The sequence below is a fragment of the Gopherus evgoodei genome, chromosome 3 (genome assembly GCF_007399415.2).
Source record: "Gopherus evgoodei ecotype Sinaloan lineage chromosome 3, rGopEvg1_v1.p, whole genome shotgun sequence".
Taxonomy (NCBI): domain Eukaryota; kingdom Metazoa; phylum Chordata; order Testudines; family Testudinidae; genus Gopherus; species Gopherus evgoodei.
The window spans coordinates 159,704,436-159,731,505 of NC_044324.1; the positions used below are offsets into that span (position 1 = coordinate 159,704,436).

General features: G+C 51.1%; 2 protein-coding genes across 6 annotated transcripts in view; one reads left to right on the top strand and one right to left on the bottom strand.

Moving 5' to 3' along the window:
- XPO5 (exportin 5) overlaps positions 1-13,080 on the bottom strand; it is a 37,631-nt gene extending 24,551 nt beyond the window's left edge. For 3 of the 4 annotated variants that reach the window (XM_030557175.1, XM_030557173.1, XM_030557172.1), the window contains exons 1-15: positions 12,953-13,080; positions 11,999-12,120; positions 11,210-11,282; positions 9,529-9,666; positions 9,054-9,236; positions 7,678-7,719; positions 6,789-6,815; positions 6,206-6,391; positions 5,332-5,408; positions 4,640-4,739; positions 3,144-3,227; positions 2,578-2,703; positions 2,232-2,322; positions 1,492-1,620; positions 601-716 (exon numbers count right to left, since the gene is read on the bottom strand). In XM_030557175.1, coding sequence (XP_030413035.1) covers positions 601-716; positions 1,492-1,620; positions 2,232-2,322; positions 2,578-2,703; positions 3,144-3,227; positions 4,640-4,739; positions 5,332-5,408; positions 6,206-6,391; positions 6,789-6,815; positions 7,678-7,719; positions 9,054-9,236; positions 9,529-9,666; positions 11,210-11,282; positions 11,999-12,120; positions 12,953-13,057 — 1,599 coding nt within the window. In that variant the 5' untranslated portion in view covers positions 13,058-13,080. The remainder of the gene's footprint in view (positions 1-600; positions 717-1,491; positions 1,621-2,231; positions 2,323-2,577; positions 2,704-3,143; positions 3,228-4,639; positions 4,740-5,331; positions 5,409-6,205; positions 6,392-6,788; positions 6,816-7,677; positions 7,720-9,053; positions 9,237-9,528; positions 9,667-11,209; positions 11,283-11,998; positions 12,121-12,952) is intronic. The other variant, XM_030557174.1, reaches the window with a different exon arrangement.
- Positions 13,081-13,132: 52 nt separating this feature from the next.
- On the top strand, positions 13,133-25,277 carry POLH (DNA polymerase eta). Of its 2 annotated transcripts, none has more exons than XM_030557176.1 (10): positions 13,133-13,676; positions 13,858-13,992; positions 15,053-15,279; positions 16,167-16,336; positions 17,589-17,692; positions 19,024-19,143; positions 20,169-20,292; positions 21,634-21,699; positions 23,166-23,338; positions 24,327-25,277. In XM_030557176.1, the coding sequence occupies exons 1-10, from the start codon at positions 13,165-13,167 to the stop codon at positions 25,171-25,173; spliced, it is 2,478 nt and encodes an 825-aa protein (XP_030413036.1). In that variant the 5' UTR covers positions 13,133-13,164; the 3' UTR covers positions 25,174-25,277. The 2 variants fall into 2 exon arrangements, with proteins under 2 accessions (XP_030413036.1, XP_030413037.1); XM_030557177.1 differs by having other exon boundaries at positions 13,528-13,753.
- The last annotated feature ends 1,793 nt before the right edge of the window (positions 25,278-27,070 follow it).

The following is a 27,070-nucleotide window of genomic DNA, read 5'->3' on the forward strand; positions in this document are numbered from 1 at the left end:
CTGCTTTTGCCTCCTGGCTAACAAGTTTCAGGCTTACCCAGCCAGAACAAAACAACCCTTGCAATTCTTTGCTGTGACCAGAATGACATGCCCAAGCAGCCCAATCCTGATTAAAAACTGGCCAGACCCTAAATGGCAAATACAGATAGTGCACTGTGCTTGTGATTTTCCAGCTAATGTACTGTAAGTGGCAGAGAGAAGTTGCATTCTTCTCATCTTTTGCTGTTCAATTCTCTCTTCCACGGTATGTGCAAGTTTGCCTCAAAAAGCACAAGATGACTTGAACAAAACCTGAGAGCTACCACTTAAAACAGATTCTTTCTCCCAACAATAGTGGTTGCTTTAAAGAGATCACTGCACTGCACTGCACTTTTAGGATGTTCAAAGCCCCCAGCAGAACTGGCCCTACCTACCAAAAAGGTCACCATTCCCCAATGCAACTATGACCTCCCCTGACAGCTGGAGTTACAGCACTATTGTATTTTGTTGCTGGAAGTTAGCATTTTTGCGACCCATTATCTGAAAGGCAACACAGCACGCAAACTCCCATGTCAATCTGAGACATAGAAACCAGGCAAACAGCAGTCAGAGGGTATGTACTTCCTTATCCAGAGTCCGGAACATCTGGCTGATGACACTCTCCGAGAAGAAGGTCATAGCATCCCACTGTACAAAGGAAGGAGAGAAGATGGAGCAGAGACCTTCCCCAGTCTTAGCTGCAAATGGAGAGAAAAGAAGAGAAGACTGGAGCATTTGTGACACTGGAGAAGTCTAGCTTCCCCTTTCCTCCCAAGCACAATGCCAGTTTGGAAAGTCCTCTGCAAAATCCCTCAGGGAAACCTCACTGGACATTTGAACCACCCACTCATGAGTGCTCCTATCCTTTCCCTCTATTCCCTTTGCCACTAGGGAGAAGGTTTCTGGCAGGCAAGCAAGGGAGGTAGGTACTAAATGATGTTCAAAGGGCTGTTTGCTTCGTCATCGAGGTGGAGGCTCCTGGATCACAAACAACATCCCTGAGATATAAGAGGAAGTGATTCCAGCAAACCACAGCAGAAGGGAAAACAAAGGAAGGGTCTCACTTATATGGGATTTTAAAGGCAGCAAGTGGCCTGTGTGGAGGAGGAGCAATGTGAGTAACAAAGGCCTTTGTGAGGCAGATACGTTTGGATTTCTCAGGACAGATTGGCTGCATTTTACAGAAAGGACAAATCCAGTTAAGTCTGGCCGTTCGGTTTGAAATTGTTTTCATGGGAAAGATACAAGTGAGAGGAACTGGGAGAAGGAAGGTGCTTTCCTGTCAGTCAAAGGCTCTGGACCAGTGGCTGTTTAAGTAGGCAGTGAGTGATTTTTTCTGCAGAGACCTTGGAAAGCCTGACTTGGAACCTGGTTGATTTAAAGAGGTGTGTCTTCAAAAGACACACAGAAGCTTGTTTTGGGCTCCAGCAGGAGGCTGAACCTCTCGTCTCTCCTGCTTTTCAGGCAACTTACAGTTCATGGGTCCAATATCAACAGGAGATGCCAGCTGGTACTTCAGCCACTCCCCAGCCATCTGGAAGCCAGTCCTTGGGTCCAGGCGACACGCCATCCTCATGACTTCTCCCTGCTGGGCACGGAAAGCTGCCAAGGGAATTGGATATGAGAAGTCAGGTTCAGATATCGGAAATGGCTTCCCTTCAGTGTCACTCTTCACCTTTCCACAGCTGTGAACATCTGCGGCTGCTACTTTGGCAGTGGAGTTCTGCAGAGTGAGCTCAAATACCCTGGTAGTAGACTAGCTTGTAGTACAGCGCGGGAGCATTCCAGCTTTGCTTTGGGAAATCAGATTAAATTCTTTAGCTAAACCCTCTTTTTAGGATCCTTGCCTCCAGACCTGGTTCCTGTCCAAGTCCTGGAGTACAGTGAGTTTCATTCCCCTTGCTACCCCGGATGACTGACTGAGGAAGCATATACCTCAGACACCGAGTAATGCAGGCTCAGCAAACCTTAGTTGCCAAGAGGAAACCGAACTGAATGTCTGGGCTGCCATGGGAGAATGCCAAGAAGTTCACCAAGCACAAGGCAAACCGGAAGAGCTGGAGCAGCAATGTGAGCAACTGAAGCTCCTTGCCGAGCTGAGAGGGTGGGCACTAAGCTAGGCCAGGAACTGCCAGCCCTGTGAGAGCGAGGGGAAGACTGCAAACCTCAGACAGAGGTAGCAGGCCTTGCCGGGAGGCCCCTGGAGGACTTACAGTTGAAGAAGGCATTGAAGTCCTCATCGCTGTCGAAGTCAAAGCGAGAGTATTCACAACTGGGGCTGTCTGTTTTAGAGGGGAAGCCCACCTGGAAATAGAAGGGATGTGGTGAGGGAGCGAGTGGAGCAATCACCCACCTCTGCCTGAGCATCAGCTCCAACGGGACTCGCACTAGGGGAAGAGCTGAAGAACTGTAATCTTCAGGTCAGGACTGCTACCCTGCAGCCTGGAGATGACGCTCTACACTGCTGTGTCAAAAACCCAGCTTCTCCACTGTTACCACTATGAAACATTCAGCGAGGCACCACCAGCTCACACCTAGCAGAACAGAGCTCCTCCATACCTTCACTAGGTTAGTCATAGATGCACGAAGGTACTTTGGGATCATAGCCAACAGCAGAGGGTCACGGGACAGGATTTCATGTCGAAAGAGGGCTCCCCAGGTGATCTGAGTGGAAGAGCGCAGGAACTGGTGGGAAAAGAAGAAAGAACAAAAGATTCAACAGGGTTGTACTCTCTGGTGAGGAGTTGAACCTTTGTGCTAAAAGGGGAATGGCAAGCTACAATGACTCCCCGATCCAGGCCACGCACTTTCCAGGCCCAGCCAAAACTGCCAGGCTACTCTGGCAAATGGGAAAAAGAGTCTCCCACCAAGCAAATACCAGGGTTTGCTCCAGTCTCTGGAGCCTGTGCTCTCCATGTTGTGTGCTTGGACACTGGATGACAGTGCTGCACCGACCACATCACCTTCCATACCCTCAGAGGAGAAAATGGTTGAAAAATGGCAGATGGCTCTCAAAAACACAACAGGCATGAGCTGATTCCCTCTGCAGCAGGAGTGACACCGCCTCCTACATTGTGGTTTAACTATACACGCTGCACTCAGAACCCCCTCTCCCTTTCCCATACCTGGCTGGGATGGGTTGTGAAAGCTAGAAACGAGTCCAGATATTTCCCAAGGTTGGCTGGTGTGTCCACGTCAGAATCCGAGCCCTGTTAACGGAAGGATGAGTAATTTCAGACAAAACTATGAGTAATTTCTGACAATGCTTCAGAAGTAGAGTGGAGGAGCCAAGTGGCAGCGGCACTTGGAAACCAGGAGCACAATGTGTTGGGGACAGAAAAGCCAGCGCATAATGGCTGAAAAAGAGCTGTGTCCTGAAACTGCTGCTGCTCCAGAGCATCAAGTTCCCATTACCTGCCCTGGAGTTGCCAAAGGAGACAATGGCCACGTTCAGGAGAAAAGAATGGACTATAAGTAGCTTGGAAAATGTTATAACAACTCCACAACACCCAATCTACCATGAGGTATTACCCCTAGTGGAACTGGCCCTACCTACCAAAAAGATCACCATTCCTCAATGCAACTATGACCCCCCCGACAGCTGGAGTTTCAGCACTATTGTATTTTGTTGCTGCAAGCTAGCATTTTTGTGACCTATTATCTGAAAGGCAACACAACCTTTCAGATAATACGGGGAGGGATGACCTGACTACCCCAGAAATGGAGGGAAAAAGAGGTCCACTGATGTAGCAGTTCTTCAAAAAGAGCATCAGTATTTACTTCACCTACATGTACATTCAATAGCTTTCAGTCTCATTGCCCCAGAAGTGTCTCACGTTCAGTGTCTCTCCCCTCTTCCTGGGAAGTCCAAGATTTCTCTAGGGAGACAGCCCCCAGGCTTTGTGCCCCAAATTCAGAAGCTTCTTTTCAAGGTGCTGTTTCTCCTCACTCTGACAGTACTCTTTGACCTAGTGCTATCTTGAGTGCTCCCTTCTCTGGGCTGTTCTTCCCAGGATTTCATTAGCAGCACATCTTTCTGTGGGGTTGCCCGTCACTCTGCCATGCCTGGACTGAGCTGAGCCTGTATCATAAAGGGCCACAGGCCCTTGTCACTCACAGCAGGCTTCGCTAAGGATTAATAGCCAAGGCTCCCCTCCACCATAACAGTGAGTGAAGTCACCTCAGCTCGAAGGAGTCAAACCTCCTAGAGCTCCTTTTTGTTAGGTCTATCTTCTCAAGTGATTTAGAATTTTCCTTCTTCCCCCAGCTCCCCATGAGTTTACCGTCACACCAGTTCTCTGTAGCCAGCTGACCTGGTCTTTCCACAAACATCTTTCAGCAAGCCAGCTCCCTTATTAAATGACAGCTCTTGTTACATCCCCTCTTTGGTGCAGTCGGTAGAAGATCCAAAGTTCCCAGCACACCCCTAGAGGAGTTGGCAGCAAACATGTGCCAGGTTTCACTACATGCAAGGCCCTTTCTATTCCCTCCACTGTTAGAGGAAAGAACTGGAGCTGTCCATAACAATGGTACAAACGAGAATCATGGTATTCATATCCCCACTCATCCCCCTGAAAGACAGTCTTGTCAGGACTGCTTCCAGTGTTTGCAGAGGACTCACCACTAATGCACACAGCTGACTGCCCAAAGCACACAAGACCTGGCAAAGTCTCTTCAAGAAAACATAATGCTTCTCGACCAGGCCTTCACCATCTGCTGTCCTGGGAGGGAGGAGAAGGGAAAGGGCAGGTCAGGATTACACACACAGTAGTAAGTTGGGAAGACAATTTGACATCAGCATGATTGGGTTCCCTCCCCCATTACTGAAGTTATTGGTATGAGGAGATCCAATTTTAAGATCAGAAATATTTCTAGTCTAAACCCTTTGGATCTTCTCACAATATCTCTTGATCAATCTCAAGCAAAAAGAGAAGATTTCAGGAAGCTAGGAGTTACCCTGAGCTGCTTCTTTTGAAGTTATGGGACTTAGGAAAATGGTTGGCTTTTCAAATTTGGGAAAAGTAACACTTTCTACTCTCTCCTAATCCAATGCCAGCTTGGATCTGCATGCTGCCCACATTCAGGATCCGTGCACAGCAGTGGTTTGATATACAGCACTCGATGGTACAAGGCTAAGAACTCTATTCACACCTGAGTAAAGGCCATGATGGGAACAGGTGCTGAGGTAATTTCCAAGAGACCAGTTTTAGTTTTACAGCTTGGGGCGAGGAGGTACTTATTAATACATGCTAGCCGTAGCCAGTTTCCACTTAAGACCATGATGTGCTCCCACAGCAGCTGGATGGTACTCACTGTGCAGCAGAAAGTATGTAGTGCATGGCAACATCTCCAAACAAGACCATAAGAGGCTTCCGATCCTCCAGCTTCCCCTAGACAAAAAGCAAAGTAAACACTCACCAAAACACATTATTGCACCTCATCCCATCAGCCAGAGAGAGCTGGCAGATCACTAGTTGTGCTACCATCTGGGGACTTGCATTCCACCACTGAGCAGAAGAAAATGCAACAAGAAACTAAAGGACTCTTGGAGAATCAAGTTGTTTTCACCAGTAACCCCACTGGGAGCCTTAAACCAAAATCTGGTCCTTATAGGCCTATTTCTTCTTCCATTGCACATTGGCTTCTCGCTGCAGGGCAGCTGGACTTATTTGTTATTGTAGGGTTGCTTGTGAGCACTGCGCTTGTGTTACTGATCTGAGATAAACACACCCTGGATGGGCATGGCAGAAGAACATACAGGGCAACCTCTCATGGTGCTGTTTCAGAGAAAATTTACTGTGCATTAGAAATCCCGCTAGGTTCTTACAGCTAGATGGCAATACCCCAACACTCCTCTGCGGCAGAGAGCACTGCGGACAGCAGGGGTTAGGAATGAGTTAATGTTATTTGTTCAAACAGGGATTTCAAGCTTCAAAGCTGTATGGAATGGCAGATAGAGAAAACGGGGCCTGGGTGGTTCCAGAAACTGCTCTGTCCATTGTCCTGGGAAGCATCCACCCTAAAGTCTCTCAGGCGTCTGGGCAGCCAAAGAGGCAGGTGACTTAATTCCTTGGATAAAGGAGTGACATTACCATCGCTCAACCTGATAAACTAAGAATAAACCCAGGGAGCGGACGGAAATGTGGAGGGCAGGAGGGGTAACAGAAGCTTGGAAGGAGAAACTCACTTTCCTGCTGACAGCGATCAGAAGACACTCTGCTGCTCCCACTTGGAGCTCGGGTTCATTCAGGAGCAAGCACAGCATCTCCAGGAGCTTACAGTTATCTGCTGTGATGTGGCTCATGGCCACCCAGTCAATGTAGCCTGCCAGGGTATTCAGTGCTGCTATCCCAACGCGGCAGTTTGCCTGGGCCTGTGAACAGACCATAGCCAACAGTTCAGAGCCAGAAAGGAAACAATCTCAGTGCAGAGCTTTGCCTCTGGCCCAGATGCCAGGAAACCCATATCTCAACCATAGCTGACTTCTCCAGGTTGGAGCTGCACATGCATTATACGATAGCAACTACTTTCTGAAGTGCCCTTCTCCAGGAAAGTAACTGAGGTGGCAGTGGTTAGAGGAAGTGGGGCAAAGTCCTCAGGCTAACAACATCAGGGCTGCTTGAAATGAGCAGTTTCCTCCTTTCCAGAGAGTAAGGTAATTAACCAAAGTATAAACTGCAACTTGGTGGCTGGTGACAGGTTACAGCATGGAAACCCGAGTCTGGCTCCAAACAGCCCTGGTCTGCACTGTCTTCCCAGGCCGTACTCACCTTTGGTTCCTGAGCCAGGTCAGTCTTCTGAAAAGAGAACAAGAGACAGTAAGTAAGCTGCTGTGGTGCACATCTCCTCCCATTCACTGCTGGGCAGTCCTGGGCTCATTCAAGAGGGAGCAGCCCGGAGAAGCCTCAGTGAATAGATGTGCGGTGAAAGAGGCAGCAACACATTTTCCAGCTCGAGACAATGCCCCAGCCATAGCTACCACTTCCCCAGGACTTTCCACTGGAAGTTAAGCCACAGATTCTCTCCTCTGAAATAAGATGTTCCAGGTGGCAGGTTCCTCTGAATGTGTGTTCATGGGTTCCAATACTTCCTTGAAATGTCCAGGAAAGAAGATGCCTTTGCTGCCCTTTTAAAGAATCTTACGTTCAAGGATCACAACCTCTGGGAAACGTTGGTGGCCTCATTTTAATGAAACTAATGCTTAGAAAGAAGTGACTTGACCAAGACCATAAAGCAAGGCAGTGGCAGAGCTAGGAATGGAACCCAGGAATCCTGACTTACAGTCCCCAGCTCTAACTGCTTAACAGCAACAATGCACTGTGTGTGCCATCTTATTGCCTAAATTATGCAACAGCAGAGTCTGATCTGAGCAGTTGGTCTGTTTTTCTGCATGCAAGGAAACATCCCTTTCTGCTGCAAGGTTCTGCTTTGGAAACTCCATTCTGTCAACCTTTACAGTGCAATGACTCAAGTCACCAGATGTACCCCAAATACCTAAGTACAGACCCACCACATCACAGCTGAATATCTAACAGCACTGCAGAGTACAGCACCCAGGCCTGGAAATTCCCTCCCTCTCAATCCCGTGTGCAGACTGGTAGCTGCACACCCAACCCTCAGTATTCAGCCTGTCCACAAAGAGCTCAAAGATCTGCTAACCTGTGGAGTGGTGAGGGCATCTCGCTCCTGGGGCGCTCCCACCTGGCCAAGCAGAAGGATTCCACCATTAGCAGAAGAAACCACACTTCAGAGTCTCAGCATCGTAATTCAGACCTCAGCTGGAAATGTAGTCAACTGAACTACAAAACGCAACAAGGTTTCCCACCCACCATGGGTCAGCCATGAAGAGCACATAGAAATACACAGTTCTATGGAATTGTCTATGCCAGTGGCTCTGAATCTTTCCAGACTATTGTACCCCTTGCAGGAGTCTAATTTGTCTTGCGTACCCCCAAGTTTCACCTAACTTAAAAACTACTTGCTTACAAAATCAGACATAAAAATACAAGTGTCCTAGCACACTAGTACTCAAAAATCACTTGCCTCCCCATTTTTACCATAAAATTATAAAATAAAACAACTGGAATATAAACATTACACTTACATTCAGTGTATAGAGTATAAACAAGTCATTCTCCGTAAGAAATTTTAGTTTGAGCTGACGTCGCTGGTTCTTTTTATGTAGCCAGTTGTAAAACTAGGCAAATATCTAGATGAGTTGGTGTATCCCCTTGGAAGATCTCCGAGTACCCCCAGAGGTACATGTGCCCCTGGTTGAGAACCGCTAGTCTATGTGGCCAGCGAATGTGCCAAGGAAATGGGTTGAAGTGTCCCTCTCGGTGAATAGGATACAGCTTGTCACTGCTCCATCTCCACCATGCTGTTGTCATGCTAAGCATTACTCCACATTTTAACACATTATAAAAGGGAACAAGAGGTGCACATAAGAAGCTTGTCTCTGGATTGGCCACTGCTGTGTCCCTCACCTTCCCAACCCCATCTCACTCTCACCGGATCAGACTACAAGCTCCCTGAGGCAAAGATCTGCCATTATTACATGTCCTGAGCAACCTGCACATCTCCAGTATCGTAGGATTATAGCGGTAGTAAAGTAGAGCTCAAACTGTCCTGCTTATGGGAGGACAAGGGCATCTGTAACTGGAAGGTAGCAGCATCCCATACCATCAAGTTGCAGTAGGAGTTTCTGACCTGAGTTCTAAGAGAATGGGACCAAATGGACCCTAGTATAGCTCATGGTGCATCAAGCAAACCAACGCCTTACTGCCAGCAAACTAAGCCTCTGAGCACCAAGTGCAAGGTTCTCATCCATCTCAGGTGATGAACCCTAGAAATCCAGACTGCTGACACCAATGCTGCCTCTTGAACCCTGAGACTTTCTCATCAGCCATCGGCAGCTGGCTCACAACAGAGCTCTATGGTGTTACTACAGCAATTGATTTCAGATTAATTCTCCTCTCACTTGCCCATATCCAAGATTCCAGTGCTGACTGGGCTCCCAGGAAGAAGCTTCTTACCATGCGCCTATACTTGTTGACGTTCTGCTGCAGGGTAGTGAGCAGGAAGCTGAAAATCTTCTCCATGTTCTGGGTAAGGGTTTGTTGGATGTCCCGTCGCCGCTGGGTGGGCAGCGTCTGGAAGGTCACCACGTCCTCTGCCAGACGCAGGAGGATGAACATCACCAGTTCTGTCTGTGTCTCCTAATGTCCCACACAAACATATCCATGAGTCTAGCCATAACACGAAGCCCTTCAGAGAGCATCTCAGAGACACAGATCAAGACCAGATCACGGTCTGGGGAACAGCCAGAGAGGGATAACTAGGATGGTTTAATCTCTGATAACATGATCTCCTAGAATAATGGGACCTGACAACAGCCTGTGAATCTACTGTAACTCCCACTTGTTTGACCATGAAATAAGGAAAGGAGACCTAGAAGTACGAGCCACTGGAAGAGTACAGACAAGCATGACAGACAGGTGTGCTTCATACCCCTTGTTTGGAAAGTGTGTCCAGCTCCTTCAGCATATCAGGCCAGTGCTGAGGCCATTCACGCTTGATCATCTCCACCACAATGCGAGACAGGACATCCTTAATGTGACTTTCCTCCTCCAAAATATTCTGTGTTCCCTATGAGAGAAAGATGATGATCATACAAGATGGAGCCAGCTGCCCCCAGAACAATCATTCACACCATGGGGGAGTCTGGCTGCAGACCCACGGGACAATAAGAAAAACACAAATACACCTTCAACCCAGCTGCTCCTGTCCTGATTGGAACTCCCAGCTTCTCAGGAATTCACAGCTGGCAGGGTCTGTGCACCAGACGATTGTCATCTGAGGAGAAGTAGGTCTTTGAAGACCATTGCCTCCATGGGATGGATTGACAGCTGTGGGTGGGAAGTTCCAGGAAACCTCCTGTGGTGGCCAAATGGGAGGAGGTCTAGAATTCTAAAGTACCTTGGGTTTCAATCCACAATTCTCCTTTCCCAGACACTTCTGACCTACAGCACCAGACCAAATTGCATGCTCCACAGGAGTCAAGGATATGGCTTTGATGCAACATTTAGCCTTCATGCAAAGAGCAGCAGAAATCAGAGATGCATTTTGGAGCTGAATGAGTGACAATCTCCACATTTACTGAACCTTCCATCCAGGGACTGCAAAAACACTTTGTAGATATAAAGCAAGCCTCACAACCCCTACTCTCCTGAGGTGGATAAGTTATCCCCATTTTACAGATGAGGATACTGAGGCAGAGAGGGAAATGGTGTCTCCCCCAGGGTCACATAGCAAGTAAAGGGCACAGTCTGGAATTTAACTCAGGCCTCCTGTACTTTAACGTCATCCTTCCTCCTCACTTCCACATGCCACCTCAACAAAGTGAAAGAACTCTGCAAGAGGTAATGGGTCTCTCAGCAGGAGGTTCTGGGTAATGCTGCGTGTGTCTGTCACAGAAGTCACTGACTCCATGACTTTCCGTGACCTCCGTGATTTTTGGTGCGGCTGGCTCAGAGGCTGCCTCAACACTCCGGGAGGTCACCAGCAGCAGCAGCACTTTGGGTGTGGGAGGGGGCTCAGGAGATTGTGGTGTGGGGCAGCACTTACCTGACCTAGGTGGAAAGGTCAGGGGGCTCTGCGCACTGTCCCTGTTTGCAGGCATCGCCCCCACAGCTCCCATTTGCTGTGGTCCCCAGCCAATGGGAGCTGCAGAGCTGGAGCTCGTGACGAGAGCAGCGCATATAGTGCACCTTGCCTTCCCTACTCCTAGGAGCTGCAGGGACATGCGAAGCCAGAAAGGAGCCTGTCAGCCCTGCCGACCCTCCCCCGCCCCCCAGAACCAGCAGAGGTCCTGGGCCATCCTCCCAGCACCAGATCGCCACCAGACCACTTGCAGTCCCTCTGCCCAAGTTTTAGTTAGGAGTATATAGTACAAGTCATGGACAGGTCACGGGATGTGAATTTTTGTTTACTGCCCGTGACCTGCCCATGACTTTTACTAAAAATATCTGTGACTAAAATGTAGCCTTAGTTATGGTCCCTTAGACAGAGGTTATGGGTCTATTATAGGTGCAGGAGGTCAGACTAGATGATCATGATGGTCCCTTCTGGACTTAAAGTCTATGAGTCTGCTCCATATAGTGGTTTGGCCCTGGAGGCAGCCAGCACTTACATTGGATATGAGCCCCATGACATTGTTCTTCAGATAGACCTTCTCGAGGCGAGGCATGCTGTTCCAGCGAAACCTGCCCAACAAAACACACAGAGGGCACCAAGTCAATATGCTGGCACTGATCGCTGACTTGTCTTAGAAATCCATCAGCCCTTTGCCAAAGTTATGGAGGCTGAGGCTGCATTGTTCATTTGCTCTGCCAGTACCCAATCCCTTACTGAGCAACATCATTGGCTGAAGTTAAAATTACTGCCCAGTTAGAGCGCCCTGCACCACTGACATCAGCACAGTTCAGGGAATGGGCAGGATTCATTAACATCTACAGGAAAAGGACCAAGAGCACAAAGTATTGGGTTTGCGGAGCCAACAAAGAAGGATCTCCAAGAGGTACTTTTATTAATCTGAAACTAGTGGCAGAGAACTTTACAGTGATCTACTGATAATAGTTTCCCCACCTGTCTCCAGCATCTTTTGTCTAAGATCTAGGAAATGAATTAACCTGCATGCCCCTCTTGCAATGTTTGCTATTACCCTCGTACTAAAGACAAAGAGACAAGGACAGAGATGGGAAGTGACTTGCCCCCTTAGGTCACCCGGTAACTTAACAACAGGGCTTAGTATAGAACCCACATCTCCTGACACACTGTCCACTGCTGTAATCAACAGACATTTGGGAACAATAATTAGCACTGACAACTGTGACATGGGCAGGCCTGGTCTCTCTCCATGAAAAGCTCTCCAGAATTAAGGAGAACACCACATCCATGCAGCCCAAGCGAGCTCCCTTACTTGACCACATGCTCCAAGATCTGAAGACCAAAGTGCCTGACAATGGCTGTCTGGGTTTTCTCTGCCAGCTTCAGACCGCAGGGGACACAGATGGGACATTTCTCTTTAAACTCCTCACAGAACTGAAAAGGAATAAGGATAACAATGAATCAAAAACTATCAAGAGGCAACATGGAAATGAGGGTGGGAGAAGTGAAGCATTAGGACAGTTTGGAGATAAGAGGAAAAACTGCGCTTCAAAACTGCCCATTGCAAGAGGAGAACTTTCCCTGGAAAGCACAGGAGGCTAAGCAAGCAATTTCTGTACAATTTAAGCATCACGCCTAGTGTCTCAAATCCTCATCATCTGGGAATACTTTCCCAATGTGGCCCAATACTGTGAGCTACCTTCCTGAGGCTGCAGACTACTTCAGTGACTCTGACACTGCTCAGAGCCTCCCGAGCAGCAAAATGAGAATCTCTTATGCCCTTCAGATCTCCCTGACCAGCCTGGAAAGAGACAAACTTCAGGGTCATATTCAGGCTAGGAAAGGTGCTGCAGCAAAGCCCAGCCCGAGAAACTGCCTATCTCTATAGACCTTTACTAGAGGTATCACTGGAGTCCCTAAACACCTACAGGGGGATTAAAGGCAAAGCAGGCTGCCAGCTCTCCATGCCATGGGGCAGGGCGAGCCCACAGTCGGAGACCGGGGAACCCAGCTCAGGTGGGGGCAGAATTCAGGGGTATCGGAGACGTGCTGTCCCGGAGCAGACACATGGGCTGGACCCCTCACGGGGGTAGAGCCAGGCGAGAGGCGGGCGGGGGGTGACAGGTTTCGGGGGGGATAGGGGACGGTCACCGAGCTCCCCGGGAGCTGGGGCCCAAGGGTCCAGCTCTGCCCCGGGCCATAACCCCGGTGCGGAGCGGGCAGCGCTAAGCCCGGCCGCCCCACGCGGACCCCGCTGCCCCGGTACCTTGAGCGCCTCCAGGCGGTAGCGCTGGGTGGAGGCCGGGTCCATGATCACCGTCACCGCCTTCACCAGTTGCTCGCACAGGCTGCTCACCTGCTCCGCGGACATGGCGGCACCGGGAGGGGAGGGGAGGGGTCCGCGCGGGGCAACCGGAGCAGGGGAGGACCAGGGCTACTGCAACGGGAGAAGGAGGGAGCAGGCGCGCCCGGGACAAGATGGCTCTACATAGTACGCATGTGCCATGGGGAACGGGACGCTTCTACGCATGCGCCAACAACCCCGCGACGCTTGAAGGGGGAAACCGCATGCGCGAAGGGAGGATAACGACCTGCGGCGATCGGGGGCATGGTAATGCGCTTGCGCCAACCACCGTCCCGACTCCGTCGATCCAATCACAAGCAGCCGCAGATACCGCGCCAGTTCTCCAAACCGGAAGAGGGGGCTTATATTACCGGGGCGCGAGACTGAGCCACCGCCAGCCCCCCTCCGCGGGAACTACAGCTCCCAGCGTGCATCGCGGGTCCCCTGTCCTTCTTCTCCCTCTGCGCGCGAGGACTACAGCTCCCAGCAGGCCGCGCGCGGCGTCTCGACGTGGGGCGGGGAGCAAAACAAACGGCCGCCGCGCGCGGTTCGTTAGAGCCGTAGCCGTTGACTGTTCCCAGGGGCCATGTCTCGCGGGCGGGAGCGCGTGGTGGCGCTGGCGGACATGGACTGCTTCTTCGCGCAGGTGGAGCAGCGCCGGGAGCCGCGGCTGCGGGGCCAGCCCTGCGCCGTGGTGCAATATGACGCATGGCGGGGCGGCGGGTACGTGCTGCCTCTCCCCCACCTCCCCTCCGGCGGCCCCCGCCCGGCCCGGCCCGGCCCGGCCCGGCCCGCCCCACTCCACTCTCTGTGCTGTCTCCCCGCAGGATCATCGCCGTCAGCTACGAGGCGCGCGCCTTCGGGATCAGCCGGGGCATGCGGGCGGACGAGGCCCAGAAGCGCTGCCCGCAGCTGGTGCTGGCGCGGGTCCCGGAGGCCTACGGGAAGGCGGATCTCAGCAGGTGAGGCGAGCCCGGGGCCCGCGGTGTTTGTGCAGCGCCTGGCGCCCTGTTGCAGGGTCGGGGTCCCTCCCTCCTGGGCGCTGGGACACACTGATCGGACAGGCCCCCGGTGTCAGGATGCGAGGGAAGCGTGGGGAACCTGCAGTAAAGCTTTCCCAGCCACAACCCGCTGGCCGGGTCTGTGCTACCCCTGCTAGGGCACAGGCAGGGAGGGCAGAGACTGTGTATGCCCTACAGCTTGGGATAAGTTATGGCCCTCAGGTGTGAATAACCCACCCTCCGAAGTGACAAATTACACCGACCTAAGCCCTGGTGTGGACAGCGCGCTGACATAGCTGCCGCTGCTCACGGGGGCTGGAGTAATGAAGCCGACAGGAGAGCTCTGTCCCGTTGGTTTAGAGCATCTACACTAGTGGTGCTACAATGGTGCAGCTGCGCCACTGTAGGCACTGTAGTGTAGTCATAGCATCTCAGGAAAGGTCCTCGTAGCCTTAGTGTAGATGCTTCCCGCATCGACTGAAGGGGTTTTTGCATCAGTGTCATTAATTCTTTTCTCCGAGAGGCAATAGCTGGGTTGCCGGGAGAATCCTTCCACTGACTGGCTGTGTCTGCACCAGGAGTTTGGTTGGCATAGCAACGTCTCTTAAGGCTGTGGGTTTTTTGCAGCCCTGAGAGATGGCGCTATGCTAGTGTAACTTCCCATGGTAGATTAGCCTTCAGTGTCCGGATCTGTCAGGGCAGACCCTTCCCCAGCACTAACCTCAAGCTTAGAAAACCAGACTGAGATGTGCCTTGGCTTTCAGCCTCTGAGCTCATCCACATGAGGGTCAGACTAGTGTCCTTGAATAGTGGGGCAAAGATATTAATGCCAAGCATAAGCTCAGCTTTGAGAGAGGAGCACATCCGTTAAACCAGCAGCTCAGTAGCCCGAGCGGATGGCTAGGTCTCAGCCAGTAGAGGAGTTGGATGGAGAGACAGAAGGAAAGAGACTTTGGGCTGGAAGGCCGCTGAGTCCCAAGTGCATGACAAAGATTGAGCTCCTTATGGTTTTCCGCTGCAGATACCGAGAGGCTAGTGTAGAGGTGATGAAAGTGATGTCGCGCTTTGCTGTGATTGAGCGTGCCAGCATTGATGAAGCCTACATGGACCTGACTGGCGCTGTGCAAGAGAGGCTCAAGAAGATGCAAGGGCAGCCTATCCCAGCCGAGCTGCTGCCAACTACCTACATCCAGGGACTGCCAAATGTCTCTGCAACAGCAGCAAAGAAAAAGAGTGTGGATTGCAAAGGTAATGCCAAGTCACCAGGCAGATGCTGCTGCTTTTCCTGAAGTTAATAGTTCCTTTTTGCTTTTCATCTTGGTTTATTTCCCTTCAGCTCTAAAAAAGTGAGGGTAAAATGAATTGCCCTACACTGCAGTTTGTGTCAAAGAGAAAGTAAAATGGAGGCCGCACCGTGTAGAAATACTCTAATGCATGGGAAACAAGCCTGAGCTAAGTAACAGGTGAAAGGCCAGCATTGCAAATAGAGTCTTGGGAAGGATTTCTAGAGTCCCCTTTCCCTGCTTGCCCCTTCCCAACCTCTTTCATCCCTACTTGCCATGCAGAGTGCCTGGTCCCAGGGCTCTGTTATCCATGGTCTGGTGCTGAAGCTCAAAGTCAACTAAAGTTTCATTTTCAAAAGAAAACATCTGTAGGCTGGCATTATCTTTAAAAAGCACTAGGCTCTAGTCCAAAATGTCCCCAAACAACCACTTGGGAGCACTGTTGTGCACATATATACTTGAGCACTTGCAAATCTGGACAAACATACGTACCAACTTGCATCTTATCTAAGGCAAATTCATTTAGTCTGTTTCAAGTTATTCCACAGCACAGATCTGTGTGTGAAAGTCTTACCTCATCTCCTCCTTCTCAAGCTCCTATTGGTGCAGTTGGAGAGTACTTGTCTCTGTTTCAGTAGTTTGGCAGGAAAGTGACTTGCTCTCCTTTTTCCAAAGGACATGCCCCGTAAATAGGATTTCTCCTTTTCTAAATGCACTGGTGCAGGGAGCTTACTTCTTGACCATGGAATAAAGGTGCGGTGACAAGTGTGTGGCCACTGTTCATTCTGGCTTGTTGGAACCACCACGCTCCTTGTTGTGTTGGGCTTTAATCCCCTTTGTGCTCTTTTTCAGAGGATCTGCGGCAGCGTGGCTTGCACCAATGGCTTGAGTCGCTGCCTTTTGGTGACATCAGCTGTCCAGAGCTGCAGCTGACAGTAGGAGCAGTAATTGTGGAGGAAATGAGGGCAGCTGTGGAAGCAGTTACTGGACTGAGGTGTTCAGCTGGGATTTCACACAACAAGGTGTGTGTAACACAATGGGGTGGTTTTGTTTCAAGTGGCGTACTTTGATTATGCAGTAAAATAAATGAAATCATCAGAGTCCACCGTCTGATGAAATCTGAGCAGAATGGAACATCATGGCCACATTTAAACACATGTAGTTGAAAATAACATTACGCACGAGGATGGGCTGTAATGTTTGCCCAGTACTGTGGAGACGTAAACTACCTAGAACTAGATTCACTTACTGGCCAGGGCTCTGGTTTTTCTGGCATATCCCGAGCAGTCAACTCACTGTGGAAAAGATCTTTAAAGTGCTCAGGAGAGAGTCCTCTCTAGAAATGATTGATCTTAAAGTGAGTGTTTCCTTCCTAGAATGAGGAGGCATAGTCTGTGCCTATAGGAGGGCTTTACCGGTGTAAACTCCTGTTTAATGGGACAGAAAGAGCCTTAGTTCAGTCCTCTTTCCTCCTCCCCCTCCGCCCCCCCGTCCCACCCCATGAATGCTGATGTGATGTGGGTCAGGTTGGCTTTCTCAGTCTTACTTTCTTCCAGTCTGGTGGATGTGCTTTGGGTAATGTACAACCAGCCACCAGCGGCAGCCACAGGAACGCACACAGCCAGCTGCAAAGGGGAACTGACTCACTCCGATACTGCAGCTCTGGGTTTCCTGCTGCATTAACTACGTGACCTTTTACTGACTAGCCTCTTGTAGGTTTCTTTCTGTAGTACTCTGTTGCTGCTGACCTTGCAGAGAGAAGACTAAAGGAGACACAGCAAGAAAGAGCAAGACAGGAGCAGAGAGGATGGAAGAGGAGAGGCCCAGACAGAGAAAACAGGCATGGGGTGGGTAGTAGGGTAGGAGTGTGAGGGCTGCTCTTGGAATCTTAGCACAGTTTCCTGACCAGAACTGAGCCAACACAACCACGCTAAACACACAGAGTCCTCTAAACTGTCTAAAGCAGGGTTCTGACTCCCTTCTCAGAGCTAGACTGTTGCAGGTGACGCTGTGTTTAAAGACAATTTAGCCAGCACAGTTCAGATCCTGTGTTAGTTAATAACAGGGAGTGAAGAGTGGTGGAACCTGAATCTTGTCCTCAACAGAGCTGTGCCCGTGGAAGACGCTGTGGAATCCCAAAGCCTAGAGAGAGCCCTTCAGTTGTTAGCTGGGGGCTGTTCTGCAGAACCTAGTAGGCAGGCTTTTAGAAGCCTGTAGTCCTCTGAGCATGTGGGGTTTGCAGTAATGGGGTTTCCACACTCTTCCATATTCCAGGCACTGGCAAAACTGGCCTGTGGGCTGAACAAGCCCAACCGCCAGACGCTGGTATCCCAGGGATCTGTCCCACAGCTCTTCAGCCACATGCCCATCAGCAGCATGTAAGTATTGGGGAGTCGTGCTTTTGTTGAACTCGGGACTTGGACTGAGCTGGGACCTGGCAATAGAGTGTATCAGCCCCTCTTTCATGCTGCTGCTTTGTTCACCAGAATCTAAGCTTTCATTTAAAAAAATCATCTCGAGCTGGTCTGCTTGCCAAGATGTACATTTTAGTTCCCGCTCACTCTGCTTGCGGAACTCAGTGGAATAACTCGGAGAAGTGTGAACTGCCCCATTCAGCTCAATGAGGGCGTAGACATTTTGGGCTTGTCGACATGAACATTTAGCTTGTGGCAGGCTGGGGTGTGAATCTATCCCACTGCATACTGTCTCTTTGGACCCTGTTTACTCTCACTAACATTCCTTAGTGCACTTTGAAACGGGACTAGATCAAAGCGCATTAATGGATGATTTTTGCATGGCAAGCTAATCGCAGGGTCAATTCGCACCGTAGCTTGCTGAGAATTAATTGTTAGTAGACAAGCCCTTAAAATATTAACTAATTCACTGCTTGTTAAAGCATGCAAGAAAAGAGAAGGGGGATCCTATTGGGAAGATCTGCCCAATTTATTGAGTGTGAAAGCTCATTCTGACACCATGAGTGACTGCGTTTGGGAGATGTTGCCATTCCCTTCTGCCTCAATGAAGGAGGCAAGCCCAAATGGCCTACCACAGTTCAATTGGCATCATTTGAACCTGTTCCCTAAGGTGTAGCTAAGCTCAAGAAGTGCAGTGAGACAACATGCAAGGCTCACCAAGTGGAAACATGCAGACTCCTCGTGCTTGGTGTATTCAGACCTTACTGATAGGGAGCTGAACACCAGGAGCCTGGAGAACATTCACGGTCATATTCTGAACATCTGCACAATCCACTATGAACAATGTCTCAGGAACAATGGTGGAGCTGGAAAAGTACTACCAACGTTTCCAGTTTGAAGCTGTGCTCAAGAGCTGCAAAGTTAGCATCTGCCTTCAGGCAGCTACTACTGTGGGCTTTCCTGCCCACATAGGAATGGCTAGACCCAGGGGAGAGGGCAGGGAAGAGTGAGTGAACAAATAGATTTTAAGCAAGGGTGGGTGCTGGGATGCTGTCTTTGTGCATTTCTGCCTTTTCTCTCCCTGTTCCTTTGCAACCACATCTCAGGCTAGGAATTGATGAGCTGTCCCATCCTCACTGGAATCATCACGTGTTGCTCCTTGGTCAAGAGTCTGGTCAGGCAGTGCTGCTCCCCCACCTACTCTGCTTCCTGCCAGTGAATGGGAGCTGGGGTGCGCTGAACATGTTTCAGTCTCCAGTGACAGCTCTCTTCTATGCTTCCTCCTTCTCCTGCAGCCGGAACCTGGGAGGGAAGCTGGGTGCCTCCATCACAGACGTACTGGGAGTGGAGTACATGGGGCAGCTGACCCTATTCAGCGAGTCACAGCTCCAAACTCACTTTGGAGACAAGACTGGGTAGGTGACATGCTGGCTTCTAGGCTGCAGGTCTCCATAGGATGATAGACTTGTGTTCTCCCTCCCCTTCACCAGTAGATCCTTAGGCCATTCTGCTGAGGTTGTTGCTCAGGAGAGTTTCTGCCTGGGCCTTTTCAGGGTTGCGTTGAGACAGGGAACATGAGCAGTGTCCTGTAATGGTCTGCTAGGCATGTGTACTGGCTTTTGATCTTTCCTAGCCCCTGTCCATCCTCCCAAGGGTTAAGCCCTTGTTTCCCATTCAGTTGTCCCTGTATGCTGCTGCGGAGTATGTGCTGCTCCAGGGACACAATCCAGGCTTTAGAGCCAGTTAGAGAACACAGAATGGAATGGGAGGCAGGCAGTGCTCAGGCCCAGCACTGAGGCTCCTGATTTAAGTGTTAGGAGCTTAGAATACCAGTCCCAGGCTTGGGCACTGAGAGCTTAGAATACCAGTCTGAAGCCTGAAATGCCCAATGCACAAAGCAGGGGCTGGCAGCCTCTAGTCTGGGGAATGCTGCTGTCGCAGGGAGGGAGCTGGGGCACTTGAGCAATAACTGCTGTAAGGTATTTCCCCATTAGTAGCTGAATGAAACCTGCTGCTGGCTGCCATCACAGCTGCCTGGGGAGCTGGAACCATCACCTGACTATAGTTTAAAATGGCCAAGCAGTGAAGGAGCCTATTGCTTCAGCTAGCTGAAGTCACCTAGCTCTGTAGCCCCAGATGCGGCCAGTGTGAGATGCAGCTGGGATCATAGCTGTTGGATACCACCTGTGCAGTACTCTGTAGAGTAAAAGATTCTGTGCTGAGGGGTGAGTCCCATGTGGCCCCTTGTGTGGTTTGTCTAAGTTGTCCCTGAACCCTGCCTGTGTGCACTGCCCCATGAGTCCCTAGGGCCCAGTTTCACATGCAAGTGCAGGAACCATGAGGTCCTCCTAAGCTTGAATACTCAGTGAGCCCAGGTGGAGTCGAGAGGAGAGATGGAACATTATCAGCCTTAATCTCAAACCTCATGTGGGACTTTCAGGTCCTGGCTCTATGATATGTGCAGAGGAATTGAACAGGAACCTGTGAAACCCAGACAATTGCCTAAGTCCATTGGTTGCAGCAAGAACTTCCCTGGGAAAGTAGCCTTGACCACTCAGAAGCAGGTAAGAGAGTGTAAGATCTCCTGAGCAGAACTGGTTTGGACCTGGGATAGGAGAGATGGGGATGGTCATTGAGTCATGCCACAGGCTGCAGCCCCTTCCCTCTGGGCTCAGACTGTTGCAAGAGCTGCTCCATTTCATCATGCTGAATGCAGTGCCCTGAAATCAGGCTCTTAGATTTTGTAGAGTCTGTGCAACAGCAGCTGTGTAATTCCTTGGGGAAACATCCTACATCTCCCTTCGTCAGCAGGGAAGAGGAGACTCTCAGCCCTTCATATGCTACAGCACACTGGAAAGAGGGGAGGGAGTGTTCCTTTGTCGTGCCCTCTCCACAGCTGTGTGCACAGTCCCTTCTTGGCACCGATGGATTTCTGTCCCCATGGTCCTGCTGTGCCTGAGGGACCATCTGGATGCTAGGGTGCTGGATGTGTCCAGATGAGAATGTCCTGTTCACTGTATTCTGCCTTTGCCTTTGCTACAAGATGTGCTGCTCCTGCCTTTCGGTCTGCCTTGGTTAACGGCAGCTAGCGGGAGCTTGGAAGAAGACAGCTAACTGATTGTGCTGCTGAAATTCCCTGTCATCTAGCTGTATCTGTCAGGATTGCTGGCCTTTATTTCAGTTCCTAAGTCTCTTCTCCAAGGGGAATCCAGATTCCTGCCTTTAAATGCCTGGATGGAATGAAAGTCCTTGTGTGATAGCAGCAGTGCAAGTGATGGTAAACCTGCTGCTAACACACATGCCACCCACGTCAGCTGGGCCCATACTGGAGAGCACCTTATCTTTGGGCAGGGTGGGAGAGGGTTCTCTAAGCATCCATATGATAGAGTAGCACAAAGCTGAGCTCTGAATCTCCCAGCCTGAGTTCAGATCCAGGTTTAAATGGACATTGTCTTGTTAGGTCCTTCCTTGTGTTACTAACAGCTAAGAAGGCGGGAGTGATGAGAGCTCTAAAAATCTGCAAGATTTTTGCACTTGCTGTGTTTCCCTTGGCCTGGGACAATGTCACTGGAAGATTTCCTGTCCCTTTCAGATTCCCAGCAGTGACATGTGCTGCAATGTCTGGGCTGCTCTAGATTCTGGGGCATGGTGGATGCAGCTCAGATTAAATCTAAACCCTGTCTCCCCTGGGTTTATTGATTCCCTGGAAGCATTTGTGGTGATCTGTTCGTCCTAGTTTGAGCCAAGTGCCCCTTGAATGTTCCTCACTGCCTGGGGCTCTGGCTGTCAGCAGCTTGCCTAGTGTGGTGTTTAGGGCTGACTGCCAGGTCCTGTAATAGCAGCCACTTGGATGTGTGTGGGAGTTTCCTGGGGCTGTATCAAACGCTGCTGTGTGCTGCTTGCAGGTGCAGCACTGGCTCTTGCAGATGGCCTTGGAGCTGGAGGAGAGACTGAGCAAGGACAGAGACCAAGTAAGGCGGGGCTTGAGGGTTTTCTGCCTCTCCTTGCTGTGGGGCTGGGCCAGAGGCAGCAGGGTCTCCACTACCTGAGTTGTCTAACACCAGCTTGGGGGATGTGGTGAGTGGCAGAGGAGGTTGCCCTGCATGCGTTCACTTAGAGTGCGCCAGGTTGCAGCCCCTATACCAGCTCCTCACCAATATACTGTTGTGTTTCTGGCTGCACTTTTCCCCTCACCTCCTTCTCTATGCACTCCCTATCCGTGGCCCCACAAAGTCACGGGACCTCCTGGTCAACCTCCTCGCCCAGGCTAAAATGGCCATCTACACCACCAGGGAAAGGAGGTTGGCCAGTGGAGACTCCTGTGACTGTGGGGCTTGTTTCCGATCCTCTGTCCATTCACATATCCGGGCAGAATTCCTCTGGGCGGCGTCCACTGGCTCCCTTGACGCCTTCGAGGAGCAGTGGGTGCTGTCCGGGGTTCTCTGTTCGGTGTCCCCGTCAGGCTCCCTTCTTATGACCCTCAGACTGCACTCCTGTCCCTGTTCTTTTATTAGTTGTCCCCCGGAATCAGTTGGGTTTTTGAGATCCTGTAGATCCTCCCCTTAGGCTGGGGGGGGATCCGTTAGCAGTGGGTGGGCTTCTGCCCAGCCAGTTCTCAGAAACCCAATGAAGATTAACTGTTACTTTTGTTTTAGGGTAATAATGTTAAATAATGGATAGTAATTTCTAGTAATCAGCTACAAATGCACTCATATGTTTACTCTATTGGTAGCATTTATTGATTGCTTTAAATATTTAAAGTCTATTAAGATCTCCCAAATATGTATTAATTTTAAGTAATTCTTAATAAACACAACCAAATAGCGTTTAAAAAGAAATGCAATGCACTGCTGCTAGCTGACTGTGAGTTAAGAGGTGAGGGAGGACCCAGAAAGGTGCTGTAGGAGGGCCTGACCCCAAAATACCCTGAGCTACCCACTGTCCTCCAGTCCCCTCCCTTACAGGATGTGAGCATCAGGTACACATGAGGGGATGAGTGAGCTCAGGTCAGGCAGCTTCCTCTCTGTGCACCTCAGTCCTAGCATGTGCTTCCTGCTGGCTCCCTCCTGGGAGTCCTGCCCTGCACCCCTAAAAGTGAACGAGCTGCTTTATAACCTGAAGAGCCTACATTGCTGGCCAGGGCAGAGACTAGCCTTGCAGATATGCTGTATTGTGATGTGGATAAAGGGGGAATGTACCTGTGTAGGGATGGAAGCAGGGATTACACACCTTCCCCCCACACATGCACAAGGTGTATGAGCCCCTCACACACAGTGTGATGGTGACAGACAGCAGCTGGACCTGCCAGGACAGATGGTGAGATTGGATTGTAAAGTTACAGGCTGGCAGTACAGTGTTCTAGGCTGAGCACCTCTTTGAGCCCGTCCCTGGCATTCACTGCTTTGCCCTGTACTGTAGCTGTGTCCTCTCTCCGCAGAACTGCCGGGTGGCCAAACAGCTGACTGTGAGCATCCGCATGCAAGGCGATCAACGAGCCAGTGCCCTGTCACGCTGCTGTGCCCTGCCTCGCTATGACGCCCACAAAATCAGCAGTGATGCCTTCATGATCATCAGAAACTGCAATGTGGCTGGAGCCCAGCAGGCTGCATGGTGAGCAAGTCCCCTTCCTGGCCTCGGTTGGTGTGCTGGAGGAGGGGGCTGGGCTGTGCCCTGGGAGATGACACATGCAGGACAAAGGGGCTGTGTTGAATACTGACAGGAGTGGGGACTGAATTTGGAAGGAGCTGGCTCTGGCAGAGAGAGCTGGTGCCCTCAGATGGAAGGCACATGTCCTGGGCTCAGCTGCCGGTGAGCACTACCCACCCAGAAGGGCAGCTATTGAGCATCATCCTCCCCCAGGCCGCCACCATGCAGTGCTAATTTCCATATTCAGCATCCGGCAGTGCCAGTAGAAAGGGGGGCAAGGCTACACCCAGGGCTGTGCTGCTGTGGAGTTGGAATGAACTGCTGCAGCGTGAGTACCTGGCTGGCTTGTGCTCAGGGTGCTATCCCTGGGCTAGCCAGAAGAGAGTGGCTGTGCTCTGGTGGTCGGGGGACAAAATGCTTGTTGGGCAGAGAGGGCACGGGGGGCATAAAAGCACTTTAACCACAACCTGTTTGCTTTCCACCCTCGTGTCCTAGCTTGGGCAGGAGGATGCAGTGTGCTGGGCTCAGAGCAGTGACTCCTTCAGGACAGCTAGTTCCTGACTGGGAGCCTGAGAGTTGCAGGAGCTCCCACCCCTGGCAGATGGCACTGAGGAGTCAAGCTTCTTGCCAGAATCCAGGGGGCCTGGCCCAGGTCCCTCTGCTCAAGTCACATTCCTCAAGGAAGTGCTGCTTTGCTCCCGGCAGTAACACAGGCAGTCTGCAGCGCCCAGGCCTCTTACTGCAAAGTCATGAGGAGGAAGGAGTACTAGTGTTTGGCCAACAGGCATGACTAAAAGACCCTCCCCTACCAGCCCACCAATGTCCTGTCCCGGCTCTCAGCTGCTGCACTGTCACCATGCCCAGTGAAACCTGACACACTTATTTCAATCCTGTCTTGAAAGGCTTTGCACTTCTTGGGCTGGGTCTGAGCTGTTTCTGCCTTTCTCCACAGGTCCCCTCCACTTACATTTCTGCATATCTACGCAAGCAAGTTTTCTGAGGCTCCCACACTCTCACCTGCAGGCATTGCTGCCTTCCTGACCAGTGATGCCCAGTGTACCCTGCCAGCTGGCACCAATGCAACCAGCCCAAATGCCAAGTGCATTGGGAGCCCAAGAAAAGAGCCCAGCAAGAAGCCCATGAATGCTATTGAGTCCTTTTTCCGGAAGGCAGCAGAAAGGCAGCGAGCCCATGGGGCCAGAGAGCCCTGCCTGCCTGCTGTCCCCAGTGCAGAGGCAGAGTTGTCAGTGCCTGATCCCTGTGGCCACAATGAGAGAGAAGGTCTCGTCCTTAGCAAGAGTCAGACTCCAGAAGCTCTTGTGAGGCACAGTCCCAAGGGTGGCAGCTCCCCCTCCCCGTACAGATGGCTTCCCCCTGAGGAGTTGCTCCCTTATCCTGCAGAAACCCCCTCTGCTGGCCCAGCCTCCAGGAGCACTGTAAAAACAGAATCAGCTGGAGCAGCTGCTTCAGAGCTACCTGCGTGGAAGGAGCAGAGTTTGCCACCCTCAGCTGGGTTTGTACAAGGTCCTGCCAGCTCCCCAGCAGACCAGCTGCACTGTGAGAAGTGTGGCCAGCAGGTGCCAGTGTGGGAGCTCCTGGAGCACATGGACTATCACTTTGCTGTGGAGCTGCAGAGCTCCTTCTTAGAAGCCAGCCCTCTCAGGGCCCCTGCTGCTGCTCCCAGTTCTCCTGCCAAGAGCAAAAGCAACGCTAAGACCCCTGGTGGCTCCAGTGCAAAGCGACCCAGGCAAGGAGTGACCAGGACTCTGGAATTCTTCTTTAAACGGCTGCCCCCCTAGGAGCTCCAGGACCATTTTAGCCTGATGTTGAGTGATTTGTGAATTTTTATCCTTCCTGTAAATAACTTTTAGCCAAAGATTGCATAATAAAGGTCTGGAACCTAGTGAGGCTCTTGGGGAAATGCACCGACCTTTTCACTTGGCAGATTGTGGTACCATTCCTCTTGCCTCTAGGTGCAGATGCTGACAGAAACAGTGTCAGGATGGCACAGCCTGCATAGTGATTAGGCATTACTATGGTCCCATTACTGGGCATTTTTGCTCTGCAAACTGTAATGGATGTTACATGTGCAATGCTCCTGTGAGTTAGGAAGTGTCATTATCCCCATTTTCCTGCTGGGGGGCTATGTAGAGAGGGACAGTTACTGCCTCAGGTCACAGGAGTCTGGGGCAGAGCCTGGGAATGAGCTGTAATCCCTGCAGTGCCTTAACCACAGGATCTTCCTTCCTGTCTATGTTAGTTAATCTGGTATAGTACCTCCCCTCCTTGCTACTGCCAGGGAGGGGGACAGTGTGGTAGCTGAGCCCCAGCATTCCACACTCCTTCACCAGCATCCTACAGCAGGTGGGAAGTTCCTCTGATCAGTCCTGTCAGAGAAGCTGCCAGCAGTAATAATGTGTCTCCAGGGGCACAGTGATGCTCTATGAGCTTTGTTCTGTCAGCCTCGCCTCATGCATGGAGGGATGTGAGCCGTTCCTCTGGGACAAATTTGTTGACTCTAGTCCCCTTTTAGGGAGGGTTTTCAAAACCAGGGCATGCCAACATACTGTGCAGGCCTTTCTCTCAAGGCAGGGAGGCCAAGGCATAGTAGAGTGCATTGCTGTTGTAGAGTATAGCGGAGCACTACAGCTCAGGAGTGTCAACTAGCACCTGCAGCCTGCAAGCCATTACAGTAACATCAGCTCAGAGCTGGGCTCCGGTGCACACAAGGCAGACTGCTGTAACCCTTACTCAGAAGCGATGTGTGTTTCCTGTGAGGTGACCTAAGCAGCAAGGCCACACAGCTCTGGGAGGCCCTATGCCAGTGTCCCCTTACCCCGGAAATGCTGTGAGTGTAGCTGAAGTCCAGAACCAGAGTCCTTTGTGGGGAGGGCAAAGAGACTTGAAAATCAAGTTCTTCCAAAATCAAACCCACTACTTGCAGGGGAAGAGGAGAATGGGCTAATGGAGTCCCTCCAAGATGCCACATCACCATTTATATTGCTTCTAAAGGCATGTCCTCTACCCCAAGCATGAAAACAAGGTGCTCTACTGGCCCAGTTCTCTCTTGCTGCACCAAGGAGGCTACAACAATCTGTGGGACTTCTGCTGGCCGGCTGGGGTGTAATAGCTCACCTTGAGGGCTGGCTTGGCACTTAGTACCCTTGTGTGATGCAGTAGGGACTGTCTGTGTGGGGAATGGGAGAGCAGGGGAGGACTTTAGGGGATGGACGATGCCAGGGCCTGTAACCTGAGCTAGGTAAGGGAGGGGAAAGGTCAACACCTTTGCCCGGGAAGGGGACAAAGGAAGGGAGTGGCAGGAGGGAAGCAGTTTGAGTTTGGGCTTGGGGCTGTGTGGGTGGAATTCAGGGTATCCTAGCTAGGATCCAAGCACCCTGAAAGCCCAGAAGGACTCGGTGGAGGGGTCCTGACTGTGCCTGCAAGCCCTGCTGTAACCTGTGTTCCTGTTGTCCAATAAACCTTCTGTTTTACTGGCTGGCTAAGAGTCACTGTGGGTCCCAGGAAGAGGGGTGCAGGGCCGGACTCCCCCACACTCCGTGACAACTGGTGGTAGCAGTGGGATATACTGCACCCCGTGGACGGCGCTTCCTGCAGTAAGTGACTGGGGAGCAGTAAAACGAAGGGGTGATTAACCCCTGGGAGTGTGTGCCCAGTGAGAAGGACTTTGCAGTAACA